The 17,942-nt window shown below is 39.2% G+C and overlaps 2 protein-coding genes across 2 annotated transcripts; one reads left to right on the plus strand and one right to left on the minus strand.

The window, feature by feature from the left end:
- Positions 1–9,999: 9,999 nt before the first annotated feature.
- On the plus strand, positions 10,000–15,661 carry LOC122403714 (probable ATP-dependent RNA helicase kurz). Its single transcript, XM_043407420.1, has 16 exons — positions 10,000–10,172; positions 10,270–10,449; positions 10,519–10,800; positions 11,195–11,827; positions 11,895–12,246; positions 12,314–12,563; positions 12,627–12,813; positions 12,879–13,111; positions 13,174–13,397; positions 13,633–13,878; positions 14,072–14,261; positions 14,639–14,779; positions 14,850–15,053; positions 15,120–15,338; positions 15,403–15,500; positions 15,568–15,661. The coding sequence occupies exons 1-16, from the start codon at positions 10,098–10,100 to the stop codon at positions 15,642–15,644; spliced, it is 3,591 nt and encodes a 1,196-aa protein (XP_043263355.1). The 5' UTR covers positions 10,000–10,097; the 3' UTR covers positions 15,645–15,661.
- Positions 15,662–15,744: 83 nt separating this feature from the next.
- LOC122400958 (thioredoxin-related transmembrane protein 2 homolog) lies at positions 15,745–17,907 on the minus strand. The gene is made up of 5 exons (XM_043402762.1): positions 17,165–17,907; positions 16,921–17,101; positions 16,665–16,851; positions 16,394–16,589; positions 15,745–16,322 (listed from the first exon to the last, which is right to left on the minus strand). Exons 1-5 carry the CDS (start codon positions 17,306–17,308, stop codon positions 16,224–16,226), a joined length of 807 nt encoding a protein of 268 aa, XP_043258697.1. The 5' UTR covers positions 17,309–17,907; the 3' UTR covers positions 15,745–16,223.
- Positions 17,908–17,942: the final 35 nt, after the last annotated feature.

Genomic DNA, 17,942 nt, shown 5'->3' on the forward strand with positions numbered 1-17,942 from the left:
TAGGTCTGGGTTATTTTTCAACAAAGTAGGTCCTATCTATCCAGTAAGAGGATAAAAGTTATGCAAGGTAGCTTTAACTTTATTCCTCAAACTATTATATGAGATTGGTCCTTAAAACAAGAGTGGAACTAGAACTGAGCCTGGATGACTCACAAGAACTGATGTAAACAAACAATTAAATCAAAGATATATAACAATCAAAGAATCAATAACCCATTAAAAGGTAGAGTGTTTAGATCAGCTCGTAGACTCGACTGTGAAAGGGTTAACGATAAAATCTCTAATTTATTCCAATTCTTTCCCGAATAAGGTTGTTAGCAGCAAGTGGAACACGCCTGAAGATTGCATACGTCTTTCGAAATGACGCGAGGTTTGCAGTACGCAGAGACGATCCGCCCATTGGGCCACGCTGAATATTAAATCTGGCCTAACGCTCGAAATCTTTCGAATGTACCGACGTCTTCTCGGTGCCCGTACTCATTTGCTTGGAGGGTAGTAGTCGTCGTCGTTGCTTGGTGACCTCGTAGATTAAAGACGAGCGGCAAGTACGACGGTCCCAGGCGTCCCTTTATGTTGAGCCACGTTTCTACGGTGCTTGAACTATATAGGAGAAGAGGCGGGGGGTGGTGGCGTGTGTGAAAGAGGGTCGCCAAGCAGAAGATAGGAAGGCGACGGGGTGGATGGAAGGAGGCAAGGTGGTAAGACTCACGGCGGGATGGCGGTTGGTTGGAGGTTTCAAGGTGGAGCCCGGGCTGCTGTCGTGGCTCTAATAAGCTACCCCCAGCCTCGTTCCACCTTACGACCCTTACATCCCTTTAGGGGCACACGGGCCAGCCCTGCAATTTGATAAACTGTCACCGGTGTAAGACCTTGCCACCCGAAACTGCCCGGAAAGCTGCGTGTGTCGCTCGGCGATCGGGTTTCTTTTCGTACCCTGTCTTGACAAGCATGTAATCGATGCGACTTGGAGCACCGACTGCTAACGTCTGCGGCTAACCGACTACCACGCGACGATGGGAACACAGCCCTAAAACGGAGAACGTGACTAGGCCCTCAAATGTCTTATCGAGACGTCTACGATGGCGGATATGCAAATAGAAAATCAGTTTTGTCGGTATTTACTTGTGTTTACAATTTGTCGCGATCTAAATTTTAGACATTTATTAAAATCCAGAGTTTACGTCATTTGGAATACTAGACTCGATGTAACTTACGTCATCCAACTTTTCCATTGTAAATTTTGTATTAAATAATCTAATAATATATTGTGTTTGTTCCAAATTTCTAGAAATTGTTGATATTAATATGTTTGCAATTTTCGAAGTCCCCTGAACTGACAAATTTTGTTTATCATCTATTAAATTACAAATTTTATCCTCGTCAATTTATGGAACGACCAAATATACAGTAAATACAATACAACTGAGACTAAAATGTTATATAACAAAAAAAATATAAATAAATGCTTTGTTAAGAAATTATAGCAAAAATATAAACCGTGAAACTCAGTTGAGACTCAGGGCATTGAAATAAGAAAAAGAATGTATACCAAAGTAAAATCTGAGTGAGTTCCTTTGCAATTTACTGAACATAAACCTGAACAATAGTTCAATAAAAAATTATCATCGAAGAAAGAATACTTCAGCACCCCAAGATAGATAATAGAAACTAAACTCCGATAAAGAGATGTTTAAGTGATCCACATAATTCTACTAGCAGTTGCTGCCTTTAAACATCACATTTCATATTTTTGTCATAATTTCTTAACAATGGATCTATGAATTTTTTGTTACATAACACTTTAGTCCTATTTTTACTCGTAGAACACACTGCTGAATTGTGTATGTATTTAATTAGTTGAATATTATAAATAGAACCTGTCCAACCCTTTTCTCCTAGAAATAGAAAATCAAATGAGAAAGATCATCCTCTGGTACCTTTCGCAAGAAGTTCGTGTTTTCTCACGACAATTACATCATCTACCCGCGCCCCATCTTCATTCTTGCTCTCCCTCATGCACTCTGCATACGGGGATTGACTGAAATCCTTGCTTACAAGGCTGGTAAACAAGCGATAGGTCTCGGAACGCAGGCGTCTTCTACAACGACAAAATTCCTCAAATATTTATCCGTCTTTCCCTTCGAACCCTTCAATCGACGCCGCCCCCCAAAACGCCACTTCCGTTTCACGCTCGCAGAGAGTGTGTCAATCCTGACGCCTATCGACGTATGACAAATACCTCGTCCCCGCTGCTTGCACTTTCTGTCAGCCCTGACGACCGGGACAAAAGGACGAACCGGAGGGAAGAAAAGATTCGCGAGGGTGACTGTCGCGAAGTCACCGTTCCTTCTGCCTCACGACGGTCTGTCTTATTTCGGATAAAAACGTTCCAAACCCTGCGGAACGTCGCTAGTCACGGTTGTTTGTGCTTTACGAGATTCGGGTTTCTCATGCTCGTCGTGATAATTTCTAACTTTGCTCTTGCACGGTTTGAACAGATTAAACCAAAAAGCAACGCCGATTATTATAAAAAATTCTGAAAACGGTGACATATTATGTTAGATGGGAGTTCAGAGATCTCCGTCATACGGGGGTTGAAACAGACTTGTGGCGCCACCAGAGGGATAGCGCTCTCACAAGCGCTCGACCAACCCCTCAGTTCCTATACAGGGTGGTCCACGCAATTGTTTCAAGTTATAACTCCGTTATTATTACATTCCCAAAAAAATGCCAAAGGAGAAAGATAAATGGTTCGAAGAGCACCACATCCGTAGGCCTTTAAATTTTTTTTAGATGCAGCGGTGCATGTGCAATTAACAATTGCATCATTTCTTTAAACAGAAATGCATATATTTTTTTATACAGATCGATTCTTCTGTTCATTCTACGTACAAAATGATTAGGGTACCATGGCGAAAAAATTATTAGATCTCGAGATATTTTCAAAAAATGTCTTTATAGTCTGTCACTAGCAAAAAGTATTCCTACTCATCGGTGACTAAAAAATTCTGGAAACGGTATAACATACTTTGTTAGATGGGACACTTCAGAAATCTCCGACGTCGTACGCCCAACGACGCGCCATACTTTAAGAGCAACTCTGGTTTATCCGGGGCTCGAACTTAGGCTGCGTGTTCCTGACACGCGACGGTAGTTCGCGATTAATTTATTTTTCCCTAGTCGGCCGTTAATTGTTAAACTTAGATGGACGGTTTTCAGCAATTCCGCAGTTAGACTTCGACTTCGAGGGAAGAAGAGGGAACGCGCCGCGGGACCAACGATAGAAGGGAACGGAGAACGGCGGAAAAGGGAAGAAGCGCGGTCGACGAGGGTGGAGGTGGGCGACGATCGACGAAGACGGAGACTAAGCGGCTCGTGGGGGTAGAAAATTCGCCAGGCAGGGTGAGGACCGGGACAAGAGAATCGCGAAATTCGATGAGGGAATCGAGGCAAGGAAGCCAACGCGCGACGCAAACACTGGATTGAGTTACCGAGATAATTAGAATGATGATTAGGAGAGGAGCACGCCTCGTTGACCGATTCTTTCTTCGAGATCGGTTTTCTTTCATGGGGTGTCTCGGTGAATGGGACGCGGAGGTAAATAACGGTGTAACTACCACTGGCTGGGACTTGACTGAGACGTTAACAGAGGGTCATGAACGAAAGTGACGATGCATAATGGTCTAAGGACTGTTGCCGGTGAATTTATATCCGCCTGGAGACTCGAACCTCGAGCAACGCGGAGGAAAAAACGCTGAGGATGACCAACTTAGGTGGAAATCGCTATCGACGATATTACAGTACCCCAGTGACACATTTTTATGCCCTTGAGCGTGATTGGTCGTTCAAGTTGTGCCCCGTGAGATCGCTTGACCGGATATCAGCGGAGATGGGATCAAGTATATTGCAACTATACCTCTACGAGGTAGCTTCGAACCCTCTATAACTTTGGCAAATTGCAGTATTTTTTAATATACTCGAATCTTAATTGAATGGAATTGAAATTTTCTCATATTCCTAGTCACTTTCCCTGTTTTCCTTTTACGTCGTTTGATATTTTCGTTATTAAATGTGGCATTTACGTAAAATATTTTGCAGATCGTATAGTATTGTCTAAATATAAGGTACAACTATCACATTGTGTTAACACACTTATGTTTCAAACTTCAAATTTCAAGATTTGTATAGTATATGCATGTATATTTAAACAAGTCACATTTATGTTCAACGCGTTTTAATATAGAACATCACAATATGCCTCTATAATTATAAATATTTTAGCCAAAGGACAAACGAATATATGACAATAACAATAAAATTAACAATATTAAAACTAAAAAGCTTGATTCAAATCGAACAAGATTATAGAATTTATTAAAACAAGAATTTTTGCTTTATTCTGTTACATCCTCCTCTTAATGAAAACCTGTTATAGAATTTTGATTTTTAAGATCCGAGTACTGCTTATAAAAGTTTCGAATTTCCAAGGTTTAATATCTATTTGTATGCACTGAAACATTGCATCTGATTATGAGTACTTGGATTCGTAAGTATTGAATATTGATCCCATCCTTAGATATGAGTAATTATCGTAAAATAAAAAGTCGAGAAGTGATTGGTAGGACTGAATATTTCTTGACCGTTTCTTAAACGGTACGAGGATTTTCAGAGGGAAACAGTGTCGGGCATTTGGACTTGACTTCGCGGATTCATCTTTTCTTGGTTACGTTTCTGAACTCGTCGCCGCTTAGCTCCATCCGCGTTGAAGTACATGTGAATATTTAATCGGCCTTTGCCTCCTTCGCCCTCCCACAACCTTCGCCTCTTACCTAACCCTCAGTCCCAGCTGCGGTGAATTATTTAACGCCCCCAGGGACACCAGTTACCAACATACATCTGTGTGTCAGCGAGATTTTCATACTCTTTGTTCCGCGCATCCGCTGATGATATAACGGGCAATCGCGTAAAAACTGAGACTTTCATCCGAAAAGTATGACACGTATAACGTTTCATCTGGATGCAAACGTTTTTCGTTATAATCGAGCAAATATGGCGGACAACGAAAACCACGTAAAAATGAACCTAGTTTTACCAATATAATATAATATACCACACGGAAGACCTGACAAATAATTGCCATATATCACGAATATTAACAAAATCGAAAAGAATAGCGAACGAATATTTTTTTAAGAATTTCGTAATTTTTATCGTATTATACGAATGAATCCACGCGGAGAAGTATCGAAGTCTTTAAACAAACTGAAATCGATGGATAACTTATCGATCGAGCGGTTGGATTTCCCATTCCAGATAAAATTATTTCGAAAATTTAATGGCAGTCGAGCAAGACGAAAATTTCTATGGTTATGATTAGACTGCGGATTTTTATGCATTTATGGGAAATTATAATCCTCAAAAGACTACAGAATGCATTTAATATGCAAAAATATAAGAAATACTTAAAGTAAGATACGAATTATTATATTTAGGGGTTGAGACAGCCCTCTGCGAAGCTTCCGTTTCATTAATTCTATTAATAAAAATGTGAATTTGCATAAAGATCCGAAGTCTAGTTATGATATTTATCTAAAATGTTGATCTGATCGCGCTGAATGATAATTACCGAGTGAACAAACGTAACATGTGTAGATAAAACAACTGTTTGCGTTTACCACAGACGAGGTATACGAGTAGACTTTTCACCTTATCGACTTTCGTGACCCAATCTGACTGCCATACCGACCTGAAAATTCGGAGGTGATTTTAGCGTACTCTTCTCACGAATGGCGTTAGTTAGTTGAGAAACTATTCACAGAATTAGTATTAATAGGCAAACAGGTGTAGTGTTTGTGTAAATACATGTGAATTGACTATGGAAGGGATTAAAATTCATTTGTGAATTGTGAATCTGTTGGTAACGTTGCGAATGACACGAAAATGATAATGGAGTTTCGAGACCCCATAAAAATAGGCTAAGAAAATACATTGATTGAAAGATCTACTCGCATACCTCGTCTCTGACAATACTCTAGAATCTTTGATGAATCAATGAGAATCAAAACTAACCTAACGAAGAAGCTCTATACTTATGATGACCTATGCAAAGCGGATCGCAGCCAATTTGCTAATATTATTCAGTTTTTAATTAATAATTGCATTACCCAGCTAAGAGTGATACGATTATTAATTAAACGTTAAATAATATTACCCAGGTCTCACCACGTGGAGGTTGCTGCGAATGGAGACCCGCCCTAACCGATTCCCAACCACCCTCCATTAATAAAGATCTTCTCTGACCCACAATCGTTGGTCGAAGAAGAAACAATCGAAAGTGCAACCAATGAAAGATGCATAACCAACAGAGAGAGTTAAAAGAATTTTCAAAAGAATTTGTCTTCGAATAAAAATAACCTGCCTAACATAATGGTTAACCAAACACCTGCCTAACTATAAATCTAAATTCGTTTATTATATCAAGAAACAATTCTAAATTCGCAGCCATTAGCTCGGTGTCACCCATGAAGAATAACTTTTCTATCGTGGGTGACACCGATTACCAGGTCTCACCACGAGGAGGTTGCTGCGAATGGAGACCCGAAGGGAGATAGATGGAATCAAAGTTCCATCGATCTCCCTTTTAGCTAAGCTTAGCTGGATTACTAAACTAGAGAGATAGAAGGAAGCAATGGTTCCTTCGATCTTCTAGTTTAGTTGTACCAAGTAATTATTTCGTTTGATAAGGGGTGAAGCTATATTGTGGGATACGCGACGCGACGCGAAGCTGAACCGTACGGCAGATCTTTGGATCGAATCAACACTGCCCTTGGTAGATTGATTCCTATTTCTAGCAATCGAACTATCATGGGTAGGCGACTAGATCTTTCGGACAAACTGGACGGCCAATCACATGTTTCGATCGATGAAACAGCGGTGATCGAAGCTAGGAACCAGAGAACGAGTCGAGAGAAGCTACTTGTTAAATAATTACTTGGCAATATTCGGAGACGCATACAATAGAGACTTAAAATTAACGTCGAAGCTCAAGTCTGGTCAAGTTGAAACTAAAATTCGGACGATAGAAGGAAACAAAGTTCCTTGGATGTTCTGGTTTAGTTGTACCAAGCAATTATTTGGTTAAAAAGAGGGACGAAGTTAATTTGAGGGGCACGCGAAGCGACGCGACGCGACGCTGAACCGTGCAGCGGATCCGAGGATCGAACCTACTGCCCTTGCTAACTAGATCTCTACAGGATAACGGACGGCTGCGACTCCGAATCTAAGGTCTCCATTGCTCCAACGCAACCCGCCGGGAGCCCGAAGGACCCGACTCAAGTTGTCTGACAAAGAGAGAGTACCTCTGTTTCAGTGTCGACTTCCGCTGGAAGGTATGCGTTTCCGCAGGATACGGAAACTCCACACCTTCCAGCAGAGTACCATTTTCCCTGGATCGAGCTACCAAGGGAAGGCGATTAGATCTTTCGGACCAGATACACGGCCGATCACATGTTTCAATCGATGAAACAGCGGTGACCGAAGCTAGGAACGAGGGAACGAGCGAGGGAGAAGCTACTTATTGAATAATTGCTTGGTAGGACGCGGAGACACGTATAATAAAGAAATCGTCGACGTTAATTTTAAGATTCGCGACGAAGCTTAAGACTAACCAACTTAGAATTAAAAGTCCCTCGACGGTTGCGGCGTTCTCCCTCGATGTCCTTGCGATTAACCCAAATTTAAACTGAAATCAAAACTCATATGTATATTAGTGAGATATGGTAGGAAATTTAATAAACACTTTAAAATGATCTATCACCTAACTAAAGGGAATTGAACAGAGTATATTAGCAAAATCTTATATTAATCAGTGTCATCGAAACAAATATGGTATATCCATCGACACCATGTTATACACATCAAAACGAACATTCTTCTACTGATCAGTATCATCGAAACAAATATGGTATACGCATCGACACGATGTTATACAACTCAAAACGACCATTCGTAATAATGAAAGAAACTTGGATCGAGACACCAAATTGAATCAACACCAAAGAATCAAACAAAATGGAAGAATCGAACAAAGTACCTCCGCAGAATATTACGAGAATTCGAGCAACAACGTAACAAACAAAAATCCATGAAATTGTATAGAAACAATTGTAGTATATGATTGAAAACAATTTTACATTATTATATCATGCAATACTATGCATATCAAAGCAATCACATAAACGCGAAAAACAATGTAAAAGTCGAAACAGAGAAAAGGAACATTCATAATAACCAAATAAAATCAGATAGATAAATAAAGTTGAATTCACATCAATCAAACAAATAAAAATAATAAAATATAAATAAATGGAGTGGACTCACTACTTGTTGTCAGTACGTAGCATAGTTACCACTGGGCCATCTGTAAAGTAAGAAAATATTCATATTATAGCAACAGCAGTTAGACAAGCAAGGCAAAATCAGTTCATTGAAGCGAAATTGGTATCAAACGATAGAATAGAAGAGGGGAGAGAATTTTTAAACAGTTCTTACCGTTGTCATCACCGTCCGGCACTGGTCAGTAGTGGTCAGCAGTGGTCAGCAGTGGTCAGTAGTGGTCAGTAGTGGCAGGAGCGCGAGCCAGGACTGGTCAGTAGTGGTCAGTAGTGGTCAGCCCTGGTCAGCCATGGTCAGCGCTGGCCAGTGGTGGTCAGCAGCGGCCAGCAGAGGTCAGCAGTGGTCCCCGGTCCACTTCAGGTGACTTGTACACTCCCGAATTCGCGACGCGACTGAAGAACTCTTCGCAGTGGCCCTGCTTATATGTCCAAGGTGATGAAAGGGTGGGGAGACCAGTCAGAGCCAATGTTAAAGTTAACAGATAAGACTGTCTTGTCTACAAAGAAACTATTTCGATTGGTCCCACCTCTTGACCATTTCTGGATCTTCACTGGACCGCTGACCTTGATGTCCACCTCACTGTTGACCACCAGTGACCATAAGCTAGTCATTGTTGATCATCGACCCATTAAAACCATTACGAAGATTAAAGCCTTCTTGTAATAATTGTAATCTGTGATACGAGTAGACTTTTCACCTTATCGACTTTCGTGACCCAATCTGACTGCCATACCGACCTGAAAATTCGGAGGTGATTTTAGCGTACTCTTCTCACGAATGGCGTTAGTTAGTTGAGAAACTATTCACAGAATTAGTATTAATAGGCAAACAGGTGTAGTGTTTGCGTAAATACATGTGAATTGACTATGGAAGGGATTAAAATTCATTTGTGAATCTGTTGGTAACGTTGCGAATGACACGAAAATGGTAATGGGGTTTCGAGACCCCATGAAAATGGGTCGAAAAAATGCATTGATGGAAAAATCTACTCGCATACCTGGTCTCTGACTAGAATCTTTGATGAATCAATGAGAATCAAAACTAACCTAATAAAGAAGCTCTATATTTATGATGACCTATGCAAAGCGGATCGCAGCCAATTTGCTAATATTATTTAGATTTTAATTAATAATTGCATTACCCAGCTAAGAGTGATACGATTATTAATTAAACGGTAATTAATATTACCCAGGTCTCACCACGTGGAGGTTGCTGCGAATGGAGACCCGCCCTAACCGATTCCCAACCACCCTCCATTAATAAAGATCTTCTCCGACCCACGATCGTTGGTCGAAGAAGAAACAATCGAAAGTGCAACCAATGAAAGATGCATAACCAACAGAGAGAGTTAAAAGATTTTTCAAAAGAATTTGTCTTCAAATAAAAATAACCTGCCTAACATAATCGTTAACCAAACACCTGCCTAACTATAAATCTAAATTCGTTTATTATATCAAGAAACAATTCTAAATTCGCAGCCATTAGCACAGACGAGGTATATGATATACCTTGTCTGTGATAATATGATACATAAATATATCTTACGAGCACGTGTTTGATGAAATAAATATAACCTATGTAAATAAAACAACGCATGTGTCAAAATATGAAAGTTATTAATTATTTTAAACATTCAAATTATATAAAAAAGAAAATCAGAGTGGACACGTTGGTTTCAAACCTCATTTTCGAAACAAAATAAAATGGGGAAGAAAAGATACAATTTGAAATCGAGAAATGTTGTGGAAGTTGAAATTGACAACTCTGGAACTAAAAAGGTATTTCTATAAAAATACGTAAAACGTTATCGCGAACATATTTAATAGTTTTATTCAAAATTGATCGTCCAATTAATAAATAAATTCAAATGCACAGATCGCTTTGGACATCAAACATCATGCAGATGATTATGACAACTGTAACCCCTTGGTTCTTCCTAGCAAAAAGAGGAAAACAAAGAGCAAAGTTCAGAAAGTAACTGTAACTCGATTGTTATCGAAAAAACGTAGAAAGGAGTTGGAAAAAGTTGTGGAAAAGAAACAAAAGAAGTTGCATGTAAGTTACAGAATATGCTGAATTTTCCTTTTTTGCGGACAATTTCATACAAATTTTACTTGTATACAGAGGGCTACACTTTTGGAAGAATTGGCAAAAGTACAAGCACCTCAACATGAGTTGAAACAGTACGTATCTTTAACAGCTGTGCAAACCAAAGGGTTGAAACGTCATTTTAGAGAAGCAGAATTACCTACGAAGGAATACAATGACAAAATTGTCAATGACAATGAAAATGATGGCACAGAAGTAGTTATAAATGCTATTAAAGGAAGGAAAAAGAGACTAGCCATTTTAGCAGATAGCAGAAAGAATGATGTTTGCTCTGATCCAAACATTGTTGGATTTGAAGTGAGTTGATGGTAATAGTAAAATTTAGAGCAGGGTGTTTAAAATAAGGCATTCAAATAACTTGCCCTTTTATGATAGAAAAAAAGATGCAAGACAGTCAATAATTTTGTCATAAGTAGAAGCATAGAAGCGATATAAAAGACAAACCTGCCTTTTTAAGTGAAACGATGTAATTTTTCTTTACTTGGGCATTTATAAACGGACACTCTGAATACATGTGTGCTTTGTAGTACTATAGAGAGCTGGTAAGTTGTGGTCTAGAAGATGTTCGTTCTCTATAAGATGTAGAGACGGTTGATCAATGATGGGGACAGATAGAGCAAATGAAAAACTTCGACAAGTTACCAGCTTCCTACAGTACATACGTTCAAGGTATGATATAAAGATATTTTAGGAATCAAGTCACAGCGAGTCTGAATTGAACGTCAAGGATGATGAATCTGAGCAGGAAGAGAATGCTTCAGAGAATGAAAGTCATCGTCAGACTGAAAACGTTGAAGAAAACACGAAGGAACATTCTTGCGAGAAAGAAGAAGAGTCTTCGAATAATAATATCGTAACAGAGAATAATGTTCAAGAGAAAGAAAAGCCGCCTGTTGCTACTCTGAACAAGGACTCTTCAAAGTTGCAAGAGGCGGCAAATAAAAAACCTGCTGTCTTTGTAGCTCTGCAGAGGAAGCCAGAGATACAAGCAGCTAGGTTAAAGTTACCTGTTGTAGCGGAGGAACAAGTTATCGTAGAGGCGATCAATGAGAATCCTGTCGTGATAATCACTGGTGAAACGGGAAGTGGTAAGACTACCCAGGTGCCACAATTTCTGTACGAAGCTGGCTATGCTCGAGAGAAATTAATTGGCGTAACGGAACCTAGGAGAGTGGCTGCTATGTCGATGAGCAAACGCGTAGCCGAGGAGATGAATCTCACGGAAAAAGAGGTTTCCTATTTGATTCGTTTTGAGGGGAACGTAACGTCCGAGACAAAAATCAAATTCATGACCGACGGTGTTCTGTTGAAAGAGATACAGAGTGTACGTAGTTGCTTATGCGAATCGAATGAAAACCTAAGATTTGAACCTAATCTTTAACAATTTTCAGGACTTTTTGCTCACTAAATACTCGATAATAATTCTGGACGAGGCCCACGAACGAAGCGTATACACGGATATTTTAATCGGTTTGTTATCGCGGATAGTACCACTGCGTAACAAGAAGAACAATCCTCTGAAACTTGTAATTATGTCGGCTACCTTGAGGGTGGAAGAATTTGTAGAGAACAAAAAATTGTTTAAAGTGAAACCGCCGGTACTAACAGTGAAATCGAGGCAGTTTCCGGTTACGATACATTTCAATCGGAAAACAAACACCAACTATGTTGCTGATGCCTTGCGAAAAGCAGTAAAGATTCACACTCGCCTCCCGGATGGTGGTATCTTAATATTTCTAACAGGTATAGCCAATCGTAATTTCTTTTTTTTTTTTGTATGTTCAAAAGCTTGTTATTAATGAAAATTCAGGGCAAAGGGAAGTGAATTTTGTGGTACGAAAATTACGCAAAGCGTTTCCCATGAAGAGCAAAAAAGAGACTCGTAAGAAGCCACAGAAATCACAAGTAAACGCGGACGTCGAGGAGAAAAAAAAAGAAGAAACTACCGATAAGAGTGATAACGATGACTCCGAGGATGATTTTCGTTCCGAGAACGCAATACGTTGCAACAAACTGCGAAAGAAGAAAGAAATTCAATTGCCAAACATTAATCTAGACGAGTATGTAGAAGTATCTGCACAAATTACATAAAAAAATCTTTATAAAATACCTTAAACGCTTAGCTACTCTGTGATTCCTGCCGACGACACGCACGAGGATTTGGTTGAAGCGGATGACGACGAAGAACTACAATTAGACGAAGACGAAGATGAGGACGATGATGTGATTGACTTAAAGGATTGCGCGAATGCACAATCATTGTTTGTTTTACCGCTGTATTCCCTATTGCCAAGTTACAAACAAGCGAGGGTAAGGAAGAAATTATGAGTGAACACGCGCGATGGAACGAGTAATTGAAATACGCCCGTTTTCAGGTGTTCGAATCACCGCCAGAGGATTGTCGGTTATGCGTCGTAGCTACAAATGTAGCCGAAACTTCTCTAACAATACCCAATATAAAGTACGTGATAGACAGCGGACGATGTAAAACAAGAATGTACGATAAAGTAACAGGCGTCAGTACGTACAAAGTCTGTTACACTAGCAAAGCATCCGCTAATCAGCGTGCAGGCAGAGCTGGCAGAACTGGTCCTGGCCACACCTACAGGTATTTATCGATGCATAGAATCTCACATACGTGGAGGATAAATTAACGAATGTTACTTCTAGATTGTACTCGTCGGCAGTATTCAATGACCAATTTGAACAGTTCAGTCAGTCGGAGATACAGAGGAAACCCGTGGACGATTTGGTCCTGCAAATGAAAGTAATGAACATTGATAAAGTTGTGAATTTCCCATTCCCAACGCCACCGGACATTGTACAATTGCAAATGGCGGAAAAACGACTGTTAATTCTTGGTGCTTTGCATCAGCCCCCGCCCGGCAAAGAAGGTACAACCGGTCGTTGTTGATGTTTAATATAAATTTCAGATTCTCTGGATTAGTCTTACTAAGGAAACTAAACAAATTTTGAATTATTAACGCTTTATCGCCTTGTCAGCATCTGTTCAACTTGTTATGTTTATCTCTACGTTTATAATTTCTTATAGTAATGTTCCTAGCATCCTCGTGGTTAGGTTAGGTTATATGTTTTAAAAAATACGGTGTACAATTCGTCACCTTGCAGGTTCATACAGTGCCAAAATCACGCCACTTGGTCACAGTATTGCTGCGTTTCCGGTTGCTCCTCGTTTCGGAAAGATGTTGGCTCTTTCTCATCAGCATAATCTCTTGCAATACACTATCTGCATGGTTGCAGCACTTTCCGTTCAGGAAGTGCTGGTGGAAGCATACGAGTCGGATGGAGCTTTCAAAAGCAAATGGTCACAAATGAGACGGCACTGGGCCGGAACTTGCAACAGTTTACTTCTCGGTAGATCGATTAAATGCTCCGTTGAATATCACCATTGTTGTTAACAATGACGAAGAAATGTCCTTAATATGATGTATCCTCTTCAACAAAATATTTTCTTCCCCTAACGTTTCTTCGTCATCATCAACAGCGATAGAGATATTTAAAGTGGTGAAGCTAAAAGTGTGTATGTACATGTACACTGTTCGTAAAGGTGATCCAATGGTCTTGATGAGAGCTGTGGGAGCCGCAGAATATGCAGGGACTAAGGGGAAGCTTCTCTCGTTCTGCGAAAATCATGGTTTACGGCATAAAGCTATCGTAGAAATTAGGAAACTGCGACAACAGCTGACGAATGAAATTAATCTAAACGTACAAGATTTAAATCTCACTATAGATCCACAGTACGTATTCCATACTTGTACGTCCAAACAAGCGAAACGGGGGTGATTCTACATAAAAAAATAAGTCTAAAATATAGAATAAAAATTGTTCATGTGAGGCTTTGCCTTCGAGAAAATTGACTTTGAAGTTGATGTTGATAAACACTACCAGTGTCACGAAATTGTTTATTAATTTAAACTTAAACTTAAACTGCAATAATACCCATCGAGACAAGGTTAAGTGCACGCATACCCCACGAAAATCCAAAGTCGATTTTCTCGAAAATAAAGCCTAACCTGAAGAATTGTTATTCTATATTTTAGACTTATTTTTTCATGTAGAATCACCCCCCTTTCGCTTGTACCACTAGTTAACGAACATCCTCTATATAATTTAGAATGGAACCACCAAACGATACCGAAGCCAAACTGCTGAGACAAATAGTTCTCGCTGGAATGGCGGATCAGATTGCAAAGAAAGTAATGCCAGACGAAATTGGCGAAGATCAAGACAAGAATAAATGGAAATACGCTTACAAGTAGGGTTAAAAACTTGTACACTACCGATCATAATATCGTCTGTATATCAAATCAAACGTACTTGTTTAGAACCTTGGATATGGAAGATCCAGTATTCATGCATTCGTCGTGCGTTCTCCGGAAGTCGTGTCCCGAATGGGTGGTTTATCAAGAAGTATACGAGACGAATAAAATGTACATGCGTGGCGTCACAGTCATAGAACCAGAATGGCTACCTAAATTTACTCCGTCGTTGTGTCAGCTCGGAGAACCTTTGACCGATCCACCACCGAGGTTTGCTATACAGTTATAAATTTTCGTTATTTTCAAGAATTACTTATATCGTACATGTTTATATAGGTATGACGAAGAGACGGGAAAAGTTATGTGTTCCATAACAGGAACGGTAGGAAGAGGTGGATGGAAGCTACCAACAATCAACATGGAACATCCTCTCACCGTGGAAGGAGTGAAGTGGTTTGCATGTTTCTTTCTAGAAGGCAAAGTTTGTCCAAAATTAAAACGATTCGTGCCTTCGCTCTTATCCACTCCACAAAGTATTAACAAGTCATGGGCCAAGTAAGATTCTTAAACATTTATCTTAAATAAGAAGAGGAACTCGATTCAAATAATATGTTTTCAGATTAATACCACGAACACAAGAAATGACTCGGCTCTTAATGTCTCGTGCGATCATGTCGAAAGAAAAGTTATTAGAAACTTGGAGGGCAGATGAAAGTTGTAAGTTTGATTTTTATGTGTGGATATTTCGCTAGAACAATTTTAAAAACATTATTACGAATTTCAGTTCTTCTGTCAGCCTATCAAAAATGGCTGCCAGAATCGGCTCATGGACAAGTCACGATCATTTGGCCGCCTGTATAATAAATCATCTGTCGAAATTTTGCATTTACAACTATGTATTTGTACATTGTATATCTTGGATTTGTAATATACGAAAATTTAATTTTATACGCGCCGTGCACATGAAAACCTTACAAAAGCGTATACTTCAACGATCGTTTATTTAATTAAAACTGCAACGTTGAATACGAAGTATAGGTAATGTAACTAGAAGCTACATTTTGCTTTGAATAAACATATATAATGCAAAACCTTTTATGCGTGTAAACGATACTCAACGTGTGGCACTCGCATGTCATTCAACATCAATATTGTTCGCAACAATATCTACCTTTCAATAAATCATTGTTTCATCCTAATGCTAAGATCAGATCTTACTAATAGAACACAGTGGTGCATGAGACGCGTGTAATGATAAAAGGTACAATGAAATATTTACAAAGATTAGTATTTCGCTATAAATAAAAATTTGCGCGAGACACTGACTGTACGTACGCTAAATGTCTGTTCTACATAGTAGAAGTCATCCTTCGATCGAAGTTGTTGATAATGCTATGGAATTGGTAACATTTTAACAAATGCTCGAAAACATATATTATGTTATTCTGCTTTCACTGTTTTTCTCTCTTTCTTTTTGAGAAGAGACTTTTTACAATCTTTATAAATATTGTTAAGATCAAATGCCGCTTTTATATTGTCCTGCAAAATAACAGGTGCCTTGTAATGTACGTAAAACAACCTAAACATAAAAAAAACTGCTTTGTACGTACCAGTGAAAAAAGAAATTTAACCAGTTTGCCTTTATGGTCTGCGTAAGGACGCCTTTCCACCTCTTTACCATCCTTAAATAGAATTAAGCTAGGAAGCTGCTTGCTAGTGCTGGCATCGCTAATATGATACTTCACACCAGCATCCGGATATCTTCCAATGTCTATTTTCCCAAATTTTAAATTTTCTAAAGCGTATCTGAAAATTTTGTACATAGTATTATCTTTGGAGAACATATGATTGTATATGACGCGTGAAACAAATGCAACTAACTCTGCGGAAAGCTCAAAAAATATCGGTGCGAAATTAACGCAAGCTGGGTTCCATGCCGTATAGAATGCAACTAGCCAAACGACTCTTGTGTTGCGTTGCAGTTCCGTCTGCAAATCATCCGCACCGCGCAAGTAAATTACATTCTCTGGGCCTTGATACGTTGGTTCAGGGAACACCAAACCGCACACTGTAATTAGAAAATTACAAGTCAAACTTTGTGTATCGTATAAAAGATTGTCGAGCTATAAACACGTACAAATGAACACAATGGCAAACAATATGCCCATACGAACGTCCGCGTAAAACCATAGAATCAGATTAGCAACTTTGGTATAAACGAAACTGGATGACAAGTAGTTTATCATAGTGACGCTTCCAGTTTTCCGTGACCTTATCATTATAACTATCATAAGAAAAAATAGGATCTCCGTCTCCCTCTAAAATACAGAAAATAATCATCGTATCGTTGCATAAGCAACGGAACTCTGTTTAAGACTTACCCCATCAAGTTCACACTCGGATTGCGCAAACACATAATGACAAACAAATGGTACACGTTTCGAGATGATGTACGATACGCTGAGCATAATGTTTATCAAATAATAAGGCTTCAACAGAAGCTGCAAGTCCTTTTTGAATGGCATTTTTAAGAAACAAATGCGTACAGGTTATGATCGCGACGAAGTACGAGTTCCGATCGTACGATTCTCTCACAACGAGAAAACTATCGATACAATTTATTTAACGCGACTTCCAAAATATTTCCTAGAGCTTACAGAAATGTAATGTCTTATTTATTTAGCGACAAAGACGGGCGAAGCTCTTCTACATCGATTGCAAATTGCTTGTGTCAAAGAACTCTTTCATGGTTAGTCGGAAATTAAGAACCGCCATCCAAATTGTTATGTACGATCTTTGTTTAAATGCTGTACGAAATAATGACAAAGTTGTGTCAAAACGAGGCAGAATTTCAAGAAGCTAAGCAATCGTCAGCGGTCAAAATAATTCGGTAACCTCATTGGTTGATAAATTGTAACACTTAATGCATTGAATTGCGTAGGTGTTTATGTGCTCTCGGTCTGATAGTACGCGTGTTGAATACCCTATGAGCATTCAATGATATAATTGACAAACATGACTTAGATTTCCGCACCGGTCTTAGAGGAAAGGTTATCAAACTCAACATGAATCTAATTCCCCCACTCTTATTTCGTTGCTATATTGAATATTGAAATTGGAGCGTTTAAACACTTCATACATGCAAAGCAGAATGATGTG

The sequence above is a fragment of the Colletes gigas genome, unplaced genomic scaffold (assembly GCF_013123115.1).
Source record: "Colletes gigas isolate AHSC1104 unplaced genomic scaffold, ASM1312311v1 Colletes_gigas_Sc00002, whole genome shotgun sequence".
Classification (NCBI taxonomy): Eukaryota; Metazoa; Arthropoda; class Insecta; order Hymenoptera; family Colletidae; genus Colletes; species Colletes gigas.

Coding starts and splice junctions, on each gene's coding strand:
- LOC122403714 (XM_043407420.1), top strand. CDS start 10,098: ATGGGGAAGAAAAGATACAATTTGAAATCGAGAAATGTTGTGGAAGTT. Junction 11,828..11,894: donor TGTTGAAAGAGATACAGAGT/GTACGTAGTTGC, acceptor AACAATTTTCAG/GACTTTTTGCTCACTAAATA. Junction 12,564..12,626: donor CCAAACATTAATCTAGACGA/GTATGTAGAAGT, acceptor TTAAACGCTTAG/CTACTCTGTGATTCCTGCCG.
- LOC122400958 (XM_043402762.1), bottom strand. CDS start 17,308: ATGCCATTCAAAAAGGACTTGCAGCTTCTGTTGAAGCCTTATTATTTG. Junction 16,590..16,664: donor TTTTTTGAGCTTTCCGCAGA/GTTAGTTGCATT, acceptor CAAAATTTTCAG/ATACGCTTTAGAAAATTTAA. Junction 16,323..16,393: donor TTAAATTTCTTTTTTCACTG/GTACGTACAAAG, acceptor GTTATTTTGCAG/GACAATATAAAAGCGGCATT.